At 44.0% G+C, this 13,293-nt stretch overlaps 1 protein-coding gene across 5 annotated transcripts in view; it reads right to left on the minus strand.

Annotated features, from left to right (window-relative positions):
• Positions 1-7,283, minus strand: part of cbfb (core-binding factor subunit beta) — a 40,737-nt gene extending 33,454 nt beyond the window's left edge. For 2 of the 5 annotated variants that reach the window (XM_031564900.2, XM_031564901.2), the window contains exons 1-3: positions 6,763-7,282; positions 6,097-6,183; positions 4,045-4,161 (exon numbers count right to left, since the gene is read on the minus strand). In XM_031564900.2, coding sequence (XP_031420760.1) covers positions 4,045-4,161; positions 6,097-6,183; positions 6,763-6,849 — 291 coding nt within the window. In that variant the 5' untranslated portion in view covers positions 6,850-7,282. Of the gene's footprint in view, positions 1-4,044; positions 4,162-6,096; positions 6,184-6,762 lie in introns of all 5 variants that reach the window. The other 3 variants (XM_031564898.2, XM_012818732.3, XM_031564902.2) reach the window with 3 other exon arrangements.
• Positions 7,284-13,293: the final 6,010 nt, after the last annotated feature.

Consider the following 13,293-nt stretch of genomic DNA (forward strand, 5'->3'; position numbering starts at 1 on the left):
GACAACCCCCCTAACACCAATACACACACACACACACACACACACACACACACACACACACACACACACACACACACACACACACACACACACACACACACACACACACATACTTGACTGTCTGAGGTGGATGAGCCAGACATCCCTCAGTACAGTCATACTACTGAGAAGGAGAGAGAACATGAAGTAGAAGAAGAAGAAGAAGACACAGAAGAAGAAGAAGAAGAAGAAGAAAGAAGAAGAAAAGAAGAAGAAGAAGAAGAAGAAGAAATACAGAGGGAGACAAAGACAGCGCCCCTGGTCTGGACAGGGTTAACTAACGTCTCCTCCCAAGGCCATGCTAGCTACCGCTAAAATTAACCTCCCCCACAGCTGTTTCCCATTAGCCTGTAGTGACACTGGGAGCCTGTACTTAAGTTGTTTCTGTGGAGGCTCCAAAGGAGACCTACCCGCCCGCCCGCCCGGCTCAGATAATACTACTGTCCCCCCGCCAGAGACACAACCACAGCCCCAGCCCCAACCCCAGCCAGAGCCAGAGCCAGAGCCCTAGCCCCAGCCCCAGCAGAGCCCCAGCCCCAGCCCCAGCCCCAGCCCCATCCCAAGCCCCAGCCCCAGCCCGCGTTTAAACTGGCCCCGGACCTGGCATTGCCACCGCTGTCTTCAAACTGAGAGGGAAGGGGAGCGAGGGGTGTGGGTGGGGGCTGGGGAGAGTTACTGAGTTCAACGTGCTCCCTCATGATCTCTCCCCCAGAGAGAGAATGGCAGAGAGAGAGAGAGAGAGAGAGAAAGGGGGGATTATAGATTTTCTATAAGAAAATGTATAAATATATATATATTGTATAGATATTTTCTTCTGTAAGTCTACAAGTGTGTGGCATCAGGACCATTGAAAGGACACTTAAGATGGCAGAGAAGGTGATTTGCATTGCACGACAATAACACATTATGAATGCAAAAAGCTGACCACACATCTGTTTCATATGACACTTTTCCCACCGTCTGACAGCCTTGCTAACACATCTCACCATCAAAACTTTACACAACTGTTCCTCCGCGCGTTTTATTATTGCCTTCCTCACCAGTCTTCAATGAAAATGTAATCTCTTAAAAAAAAAAACATGTCTCACACTCTTGCCTAGAATCTTTCTCTGTTTCCAAACTCACTTTTCTTTGTGCCCTTAAACTTGTACTACTTCTTCTTCTTCTTTTTGGCCTGCTAACAGCTTAAATTAGCTCTTATCTGCGCTGCAGTCACAGGACTTGAGCGCAGCCACTCGTCGAGCGGGAGAGAGACTGATGACTGATTTAGTGAGAGCAGTAAAATGGGGTGCCACTGACGGGGCCTCACAGACGCAGACAGGAGGTCCGATTTCCTCAAACAGAACCCTACAGCTTTAAACATTTAAATGCAAAAAAAAAAAAAAACATCTAACCAGATCAGGCTTACATGGTCGCTACACTTCAAGGCTTAAACGCACTTTCAAACATTATACTTTTGGTCTCTCCCAAGTTCGAGTGTTTGTTTATTTGTGTGTGTCTGTGTGTATCTGTGTGTGTGTGTGTGTGTGATCTATTTGTGTAAAAGGTTAAAAATCTGATTAATTAAGAGCAGAGGTTGGAGCACTCGAGCGGACTACCCTCATCTGACACCAGTGGTCTACAGGGACTTCGGGCCTGACAGACCTCGAGCGTGTGGAACCACGGGAGGGAGAAAAAGGCTGTGAGCCGAGGAGAGAAAGGAGAAACCATTAAAATAAGCTTTCTAATTTCCTTTCTTTCTTTTTTTTTTAACGAAAGCATTTGGGATTTAATGAGGGGGTTTAGGTCCAGCTTGTAATCTCTATCCTCCTCTATAGTGCTAGTTTCTTTTTGGGAGTGATTTCAGAAGACATTTAGAAGTGAAGGATGCTCACCCAAAACACAGAGCAGTCATACAAGAGGGACATTTGAGAACAATGCAAAATACTACAGCAATCTGATGTTTTCCACGCCGCATGTGCTGCTATTGTCATTCTTTGGCAGTCATCCCTTAAACACCAAGCGAAAGAGAGAAAGGGAGAGAGAGAGAGAGAGAGAGAGAAAGAGAGAGAGAAAGAAGGAAAGAGAGAGAGAGAAAAGAGAGAGAGAAATAAAAGGGAGAATGAGAAAGCTTTGTTCTGGAAAATCTATAGGACACTGACAGACTGAGAAGCAGAAACTAGCAAAGCTGATATCAGAGTTAGAGCCAATAGGACCAGAGCCTTGTGTCACACCATCCCAGGTTGAGTGATCTGTGTGCGGGGCAGTGCCACATGGCTACGTGGGTGTGAGGTCCGGGGGAGTTCTTTTTTTGAAGAGGACAGTGTGGTGGTGGCTCATTAAAGCTGCATGGTCTTGATCCGGTGGAGGTGATGTGTGTGTGTGTGTTTGTTTGTGTATTTGTTCGTGTGTGTGTGTGTGTGTGTGCGTGAGAGAGAGAGAGAGAGAGAGGGGAGGGGAGGGGAGGGGAGGTTTGGGTATACAATTACCATTAAGCCCTAGCGAGTGCGCTCAGTGTCTCATCTGTAAAGTGCTCGGGCATGGGCTGACATCTCACCGTCACGCCTTTTTAAATAATTAACGGCCAAAGATTAGTCCGTCAGCCCCGGGCCGAGAGGTCCATCGATTTTCACACAGATGCATTTTTAATGAGCGCATCTCAGGGAGTCAGTGTCCGTGAAGAACACCTCTGACTTCGCCACACAGCGCAGAGCAGAGCAGCACAGCGCAGCCAAACAAGCCTGTGTCACGGCCTCCCAGTGTTGGTGTATGTGCATATATATATATAAATATATATCAAATCAAAACAACAATAAAAAACAACTGCCTGGCACAAACACGACCTGCTACAACAACATCCCATCTGACCGCAGATCGGTGAAAGATAATGGCCACGGTTTAAACTGTGGAACTCTTCTGCTGGGGGAAGTTCAAGCTTTCCCTCCATGCTTGGCTGGCTGCGACTCTTGAAAACAAGGGGGTACAATCAGAAGAGTTTTGGTAGTCTAGGTCGGTGGTATCTGGTGGTGATTCAGTCTGACTCATGGATAAAGCATCTAAAGCAGCCTCTGGTCTCATAATCAGAGGCGTATAAATAACAGTTGACAGATATTTTTTGGAGGGAAAAGCTCGAGTGGCATTCTTTTGTTGCCGAAAAGCTGCAAACAACACCGACTTCTACTCGTGCGCGGCGAGGGCAGATGGGTTCACATGTCCTTAATGGATGGGTACGGGTGGACAAGAAATACGGCATCTGAGAAGTGACACATTTCATCCAGGACAGGGTGTGATTTTTACAGAGAGCTGCTGCCTCTCGTGTCTTTCCAGTCCCTGTCTTTTTCCCTGAGATGCGGTCAAATGAAAAAGGTATCATTACGCAAGCCAGAGGGTGCCACCACAGACAGAGGAATGCCACAGAGCATCGCAGGGCCTTGGGGTGGGATAAATCTACAGTCTGGTTATACTTAGAACATATTCTTTTTTTAAAAATACAAATACAAATAAACAATAAGTAACCTCATTCCACACGCTCTGTGTCTGCGTGAACAGGCTTTAGATGAGAGGCCAAACAGATATGGGCAGTGTGTCAGTGTGTCTGCGTGAACGGGCTTCAGATGAGAGGCCAAACAGATACGGTCAGTGTGTCAGTGTGAACGGGCTTTAGATGAGAGGCCAAACGGATACGGTCAGTGTGTCTGTGTGAACAAGCTTCAGATGAGAGGCAAAAACACAGCAGTGTTGCTGGTGGCCTGATCTGTAATAGTGACCAGGACAGTGGACTGAGGACAAACAGCAGGATACATGAGGAAAGAGGGAGGGAGAGAGGGGGGGGGGGGGGGGGGGGGGGAGACAGAGAGGGGACAAACATGGAGAAAAAAGAGAAGACGAGAGAGAGAGAGAAAGAGAGAGAGCAAGAATGAAAGGGAAAGACAAATGAGAGGGAGAGAGAAAGAGAGAGAGAGAGAGAGAGGGAAAGACACACACACACACGTGAAGCAGGGGACAGATGATGCATATGTGTGTTACCTTCCCCGTCTCGCGCTCGAAGTCCACGTACTCTCGGGTGGGCGCCTGTCGCTGCTCGCCGTGCAGGTTGGCGGGGAAGAACTGCAGCGAGAGGTTGGTGCCCGTCGCCACAAAAGCCTTTTAGAGGGAAATCAATACAAACAGCATCAGAAAGCAGGACCCAGCCATAAATTATGCAGCCCCGTCATTTCTTCTTCACATCAGAGGAGAGGAGAGGAGAGGAGAGAAGAGGAGAGGAAAGGAGAGCCGTGCCTGGGCCCCGGGGCAGAGCTCACAGCAGCACAGAAGGAGAAAGAGAGAGAGAGAGAGAGAGAGAGAGAAAAAGAGAGAGAAAGAGAAAGAAAAAAACCCAAGTCATCATTTTCTCTATGTGAAGTATTGAGTTACGCACATCTGATTTTTATTTTACCAACAGTCACTGCTGGCAGACTGGGCTTCGAAAGAGAAAAGAAAGAAAAAGAGAGAAAGAATGAAAAACAGAAAGAAGGAGGGAATAAGTGTGTGACAGACAGACAGAGAAAAGTATGAAAGATGGGTGGGGGGGGGGGGGGGGGATCAATACTGTGTTTTTGAGGAATCTGTCCATATGGCATAATTGCACCCCATCTAATGGCTTACTTTGAAAAATGCCTCACATATTAAAATTAAAGCAGTTATGAGTAGCCTAAAACAAGGCAGAGCAGAGTGAGCATAGTTATGCACACACACACACATACACAAACACATCTAGGGGCCATTTTAACTCATATGTGCATTTTAATTCCCAGATGAGGATTTTTATTATTTTTTTTCTAACGCATAAACTCCTGACCCATTTGTTTTTTCATCCGTCTAACTGACCACTAGACCTGATTCTTTATGACTCGACACATTGTTCTTAGAGAAAAAAAACATTGCGGCTCCCAATTATTCTGAGTGAATGTAGCCCTTATGAAAATGAGTTAGCTAAAACAAACATTATTTCTAAAACATAGATCTTCCATATATAATAAAACAGAAAGAGACGTAAAGTTTCACTCGTAGGTTATACGCACCCTGTCTATACACACCCTATTTTTTAGAGAGTAGACTAATCTTAACACAGAATGCAGGAATTCCTTCAGTCTGTACAATGCATTCAAAAGCCGACAATGAAGTAATCCTGAAATAAATCGCAGTGGTAACTTTAACCTAAAATTATTTCAACAATTAAAATAATTAAAGCAGAATGGATGTGTCGGAAACAATATATTCATTCTCACGAATCAGTGCGAGATAGCCTATGTTTTTTGGACACAAAATGGCACAAACTTCCTAGGAATAAAATGGACGCTTACAGCAACAATAACCAGAAATATTATTTGTACTTGTCTGTATTACGCTCTTGGGGGTAAATAGAGTCCCACTGGAAGAGGGGAATGGCGTCAAACGGGTCACATGCAGACTCGAGGTATTTATATGAGACGCTAAATTAGACACATCCGACTTCATTACGGCATCCTGTGAAAAGCCTCTTTTACGATGATTAAAAGAAAGACACAGAGACAGATCCAAATAGCCCAAGGGCTGACTTGCATTTCATGTTTGAACCTCATTATTCAAAGACTCGAGTTCTCAAAAGGTCCCATGACAATCAGTAAGAATAAACACTTCAAATATAGCTTACTCCAGTATGATGAAATAGTCTATATAAACTGATAATAAAGCTGCTTAGTATGTTTTGTAGTGCATCCAATTACAATTTCGGTTTTGACTCGGTTTAAGGCCTCTTTTTTTAACTCGAGAAAATGAGGAAGTCTAAACAGTCTGCAGGTTTTAGGATAAGACTTGCGTAACGGACAACAAACCATGTTTATTTCCACAAGTCATTGATACAGACTTGCAGTTGTTCTTCGTGGCCAAATTCAGGTGACTGACAGGTAGCCTTCCTCTATTTTGCGCACTGACTGTGATCAGATAAGGGACTATTGGGCTACTGGGCGCTGATGCAGTAAATTGCGCCCTATTACGGAGCGATGGTGAAGGTCAAATCCTCATATTTCACAGAGTCCTACCGAGGCTCCAGGTACTTACTATTTCCGAGCGTCCGTCTCTGCAGGCGTTTTGAAACCTGGCTTGCCTCTCCTCGTGTGGTCTGTCTCGGAAACCGGTGTATTTGATCTGAATGGGAACAGAAAAAAGACGACATAATTCATAGTCTACATCCAGAGCATCCGGATAAAATAGGCCTATTATAACTGAAATATTTCTACAGAAAGTGCTTCTATGGTTGCAGAAGTGTCTGTATGCTACACTTTGAATGAAGCCAATTGTTTATGTAGTCTAGAAATGCACAAATAACAGATGTACAGATGTACAACCGGGTGATGTGACATACTGTAAAGTGATGGTTTATCTGACTTGAGCCTAATTCTACTCTTATGAAACTGAATTATTGTAGCCCATCATAAGATATACGTCGATACTTCCTCTTGCATTCACTCTTACTGAAATGCTTTAAGACAAATAGGACCGTTCATGTGCAACTAGGAAGTCTCGCAACTTTTGAATGCTGGCTACATGGCTTCGCTCGTCATTCTTCATTCTTCAATTCAAAAAATAAAACGCTAACATCTTCAGCGGAAGAACTTAACTGCACTTCTCGAAAGTAAATACCAGACAATACATTTAATTTCAACACTCCGCACTGACAAGTACTTGTGCTTTATTTCCGCCACTTAATGGACAAAATGAAATTACCAAACTTGCCTCGCACTCCCGGCTGAGTTTCCTGAAGAACTCTTCGTTCTCAAATTTGCTCCGCTGATCCGGGACAACCCGAGGCATCTTGAATGTTGTTGTGTGATCAATTTTCGGTTGTTTTATTTGTCTGCGAGCGAGAGAAATGCGTTGTCGTGAAACCCCCGAATCCCGCTCTTATGTCCTTCCGTCTTCTCTGTCTGATGGAGTGAGTTAGAGTGTAGCAATGTGCTCCTGAGATATTTACGTTATTGTGGGGCAGAGTCGTGCTCTTTTCCCCTTTTCTCAAGATTACCTAAACCCCTGTGCACTCACCCTGAACCGCCGCGGTGGACTTGGAGTTTATTTTGGCTATAATTATTATTACAGGATTATTGTTCTCCCTCCCTCTCACGCCAGAGATCTCCGTCTACTGACAACAGACGCTCTCAGAGTCGACTTTATCCGCGCTGCTGCAGCTCTGTTACTTCCTGGCTCCTCTGAGTCCGACTTCTGACTGACTGTACACCCAAACTACTCCCCCCCGCGCCCCCATCCCCGCCCCCCCATTCACAATTCTCTCCACTACAGGGCTGTGCTACGCATGCGTTCGACCCACTCAAACTCCGCGGAGAAAAAAGAGCGTCCAAAGGAGAGTTTTTTAGCACCCTTCACTTTTCATCCTTTTGGAGAGGGGCTGAATTAAATAGGTTCCTTTCACGCCGGAGCGAAGTCTTGTGTTTCAAATTCGAATGGAGTGTGCAACTGCTTTTCTGCGTCTGTCAAGCGAAGAAACACCACAATGTATGCCATCAAAGACACCAGGTTTTGTTATGTATAAAGATAAAACAAATAATTCATATTTTTCATAATCCAAAAACGTATATAGCCCAGCAGCATAAAATATAACCATGTCTGATTAAAACAAGACCCAAGCAGTGTTTTGTTTGATTTATTTTGCTAAATTAAAATAATATATGCATGCAATGCAAAGACAAATGTGCTGGACTGGCTCTGATTAGTTTTTACACTAATGCTATAGATGTTTAGAACAGTCATGCTCCAAACCCTCTGCTGTCCTTTCTTTCATTTCTGTGGCCTGCTCCATTCCTTTGCGTCCCTATCAGCCAAGGACAAGTGTTTTAATGTCAATCTGCCTTTATCATTCAACACAAACACATTTCAGAGCAAAACAACTCCCTCTCATACTGTCTCTCCCTCCCTTACAAACCCAGAGAAACACACACACACACACACACACACACACACACACACACACACACACACACACACACACACACACACACACACACACACACACACACACACACACACACACACACACACTCACACTCAAACACACACACACACTAGCACTCAATTCACTATGTGGTGCATTGAAGTTTGAAGACTGACAAATTCATTGCAACACAGAGAACCAGGGTCACATGCCGCAATTAAGCTCTTTCATGCTCCCCCATTAGAGAGAGAAAGAAGAGACACATGAATGTTGTGACATGACATGCTTCTCTATCTCCTGGTCATTCTGAAACACACACACCGCACACCGCACACATGCTTCTCTATCTCCTGGTCATTCTGAAACACACACACACACACACACACACACACACACACACACACACACACACACACACACACACACACACACACACAAACACACACTGCATGCACACACATGCTTCTCTATCTCCTGGTCATTTTGAAACACACACACACACACACACACACACACCGCACACAAACACTCATGCTTCTCTATCTCCTGGTCATTCTGAAACCACAACTTTCCCCAGGACACACAACAGGGCAGGAAGGGATGGAGAGGACCGAGAATGAGGAAGTTGAGTCTGCCAGGACAAAACAAGGCATGTGTCTGGAGGATGAGATTTCCACCCAGCTGAACTCCCCCATGAACAGCTTACTACCAGGAAGGTCTTCTGTCACAGTGTCCGATTCTTGGATTATAAAAATAATCAGTCAAATAGATCTCTCTGTCTTGACTCTTTTTGAATTGGGTTAGTGAGTCAGTCATACGTTTTACATTGTGTGCATAGTGCATTTACATTCTACACTTTGCATTTAGAGTAGGCTTTCTCCTATTACACTGGAAAGCTCAGTCAAATACTATGTGAAGCAGCTTTTGTTGAACAGCGTTAGCACACTGAATTATAATCAGATTTATTTAGGGGTTTAGAAAGGCTCACCCTTATGTTTGAGTTACCGTAAGTCTGCTATCAAATAGAATTCAATGCAGAATGTATCATATAATATTATGTGATTTCTTAAATAGTTTGGCACTTTTTTGCCTTGACTTAGTTGATCACAAACTAGAGTTTGGGATCACAGAGTTTAAAGGACTGTCCAAAAACACAATAAAAAGGAAACCTTTTAGGAGTCATTATGTCCATACACCAACGTATTCATGCTGGGCTATATGAAACAAACTGTACTCCAACAATACCATAACCAACTAACACATGAATCGAAACAAAAATCTCCTCTGACATTTCACATTTAGGGAGCTTTGTTTCTATTATTCATAGTAAGATAATTACGTTTTCAGTATAATATGTTCCGACATCTACTGTGTACACTATGTTTTGCATTTGCGTATGCATGTTCTCATAATCATTAGCAGATCATCAGAGGACTCCATGCTCAGAACATTCCAGAATACAAGTTCCATAGAAACAATGTGTTCCACAAAGCATAGATTGTTTCTATCTAGTGCTCTTACTGATCTGTAAGATAAATATCAGTGGCAGTTTACAGTGAATAGATGTAAATTATGAAGCCGATAGCATGTGAAAGAAATAAGTTATGTCTGGTTGTTGATGACTCTGTTTCTTATGTTGTGTATGCTGAATGCATGCTGAACTATTTTAGAGAGCATTCACATACAGTGTTTTTAAATTCTCTCTCTCTCTCTTTCAGATTCAGGTCTACAGTGTGCAAACGTGTTAAAAGCTGTAGCTTCAGGCCAAATGGGGTGTGAGGGTGCTTTAATAGCACCGCAAAATGCTCTTTAATTAATGAAATATTCTGTGGTTACCGTCGGAGACCCAGTCTGACAGTCTCTGCAGTCGTGGGTGAGGTGTCTCATCCAATCTCTCTCAAAGGTAGAGAACTCTCTGGAAGTTCTGGGTACAGGACTAACAAACTTGGCTGGTGCACTATTCTATATTTCATGTTTGGTCTCTATGCATAATTTCTATGCTGTATGAAGACACATTAGAAAGATTTTTTCACTCACACATGGTATTAAATATTTAATAATGTCGAGTTGCAGACTTATAACAGGAATTGCTGACACAAAACATTCGGAAAAAGGGACAAACAAGGTGAAATTTTGTTGAGGAGTTAAAAGAATGGAATTGAAATGACTTGCGGAGGATTTTAAAGGCTTTCAGTACAGCAATTCACTTAGAGACGTGGAGCACCTGCGAAGGACTGAATGCATTTGTTGCAGACAAAGAACTTACATCTCAGGTGTAAGTAGGCCACGGCACATAGAAGTGTTGAAGAACGTCATGTATCAATCTGAATACTGCATTTAGATGTCAAATATCCGTGTTGCTACATGACGTTGCCTCCCTAACATAGCTTACATGCTTTAAGTTTTAATGACATAAGCTCAACAGAGGGACTAGCCCACTTTACAGTAGCCCCTATGTCTGTTTTTACTGTTAGTTATCTTACAGAGAGCCTATCAGAAGCAAAACGAACTGCACTCCTAGTACTCGTCGTATCAACTGATAGTAGGCTGGGACGATGAAACAGCATGTTCTGGATATAGTGGATAGGCCACCCAGGTCATTACTGTAAGCAAACGGGGCTACGTCAGTGACTGAGAATCACAGTGTCTCAGCGCCCGAAATGATTAATGGTGTTACCGTACACCCACCTTCACACCCGCGTTCTCACGCGCGACGCGCCAAAACAGAACGGGATGATGACAGTTGCAGCGTCTGGACCGGTGCCGCGAGGAGTGCCCTTCTAAACAGAGTAGGGTGGCGCGCGGCCAAACGTCGGGACAGCCCCAATTTGGCTCCACTGTCCGTCGGTCTGGGGATGAGAGACGGACGGACAGGCTCGCGCCACGTGAAAGAGTTAAATAACAACAGCGTCCAGACCAGACGGCCAGACTTCAGGCGGGAAATGTGTAAATGGGCCATGGCATGAGTGGCCTATAATAGAATGAACAGTGTTGGCGCGCACTACAGATAAACAAAGTCTACACTTAATAGGTCATTATTATTATTATTATTATTATTACACTACTGCTACTGCTACTACTATTATGCCTATTAGATTGTAGTAGTCTATTGTAGCCTGGACTGGGACTGGGTCTTAGAGTGTAAGCTACTTTAATAGGTCGACATATAAAGTAGTGTACAATAAAAAAGTAAAAAAAGAGGTGAAGATACAATTTCCAATGAATTAAGAACTGGAGCACAGCTTTAGTTGGATTGACAACCACCCACTTCTTTCCAGTTACCACTCCCGTTGTGACATTCATTTTTAAAGAAAGTGTTACAGTGGTAAGCCTACAATAAAATAGTTGTACATGTCGGCAGTGGCCTTTAAACACGTTGTTTATATTGCAGAGGCATGGGCATCCAGCAGAGGGCGCTAAAATATAAGGTTACTTTGTGATCGGGTGCATTGGTGATTCATGGCCGGAATATTGATAAATGTTAGACATAAATCGTCATTACAATATGGACATTCATATCAATGTGTCATTATTACAACCTGATTTTATGTGAAAGTTCTTCCGAGGCTTAATTTGTATATGTAATGTATATACAATTCCATCTAACTCATATTAAGTGCTATTTTGCTACACACACACACACACACGCACACACACATATGTATACAGTATATACACAAAGACAAAGATAGTAGTGATTTTTCAGTGATTTTCTCAGTGAGCAACACTCAAATGCAAGCACAAACAATTCCCTACAGTCTACACAGACACATATCATTTGAACAGTTTGAATGGTTTGATAAGACACTTAGTGACCAATTAGTACTCTCTCTGCACTGTGTTATGAACTCCTGTAAATTGGATAAATCAATCAAAGACAACATCACAACATCCCGAGGGCGCTGGAGCTCAACTTCTGGAGTGTGGGCCCGATGAGTGTTGAGGGTCTATCTGTGGAGGAGGATGATCGGTCCATGATGCCTTCGTCTGGGGTTAGAAGAGTCTGCTGTGGATGGATGTATTGGGGATGACAAGTCTTATTTTAAGAAGCGCACTCTTACTCTGAGCTGGAAGTGCCACAGGCAACAGAGTGCTCTCATCCTCACTGCTGCATGTGATCCCCATGGTCTTCTGGCTCACACACACACACACACACACACACACACACACACACACACACACACACACACACACACACACACACACACACACACACACACACACACACACACACACACACACACACACACACACACACACACACACACATGTATGTACGAACACTCACACATGTATGTGACGCACATGAACACTGTAGGCAAACCTTCCATCCATTAACACATGTACATGCACACACACACACACTCGCACAAACACACGCACACACACACACACAGACACACACACAGTACATATGTAGATGCATGTGTGGACATGAACACTCACACATGTATGTGACGCACATGAACACTGTAGGCAAACCTTCCATCCATTAACACATGTACATGCACACACACACACACTCGCACAAACACACGCACACACACACACACAGACACACACACACACACACACACACACACACACACACACACACACACACACACACACACACACACACACACACACATGTATGTACGAACACTCACACATGTATGTGACGCACATGAACACTGTAGGCAAACCTTCCATCCATTAACACATGTACATGCACACACACACACACTCGCACAAACACACGCACACACACACACACAGACACACACACAGTACATATGTAGATGCATGTGTGGACATGAACACTCACACATGTATGTGACGCACATGAACACTGTAGGCAAACCTTCCATCCATTAACACATGTACATGCACACACACACACACTCGCACAAACACACGCACACACACACACACAGACACACACACACACACACACACACACACACACACACACACACACACACACACACACACACACACACACACACACACACACACAGTACATATGTAGATGCATGGGTGGACATGAACACTCACACATGTATGTGACGCACATGAACACTGTAGGCAAACCTTCCATCCATTAACACATGTACATGCACACACACACACTCGCACAAACACACACACACACACACACACACACAGACAGACGCACACACACACGTACACACAGACAGACAGACAGACAGGCACACACACACACACTCGCACAAACACACACACACACACGCACAGAGACAGACACACACATGCACATACAAATATAATTGGCCCACTGGGGGGGACATCATTGTTTGTTCCTCATAACA

This window comes from Clupea harengus, chromosome 3 (assembly GCF_900700415.2).
Source record: "Clupea harengus chromosome 3, Ch_v2.0.2, whole genome shotgun sequence".
Lineage (NCBI taxonomy): Eukaryota > Metazoa > Chordata > Actinopteri > Clupeiformes > Clupeidae > Clupea > Clupea harengus.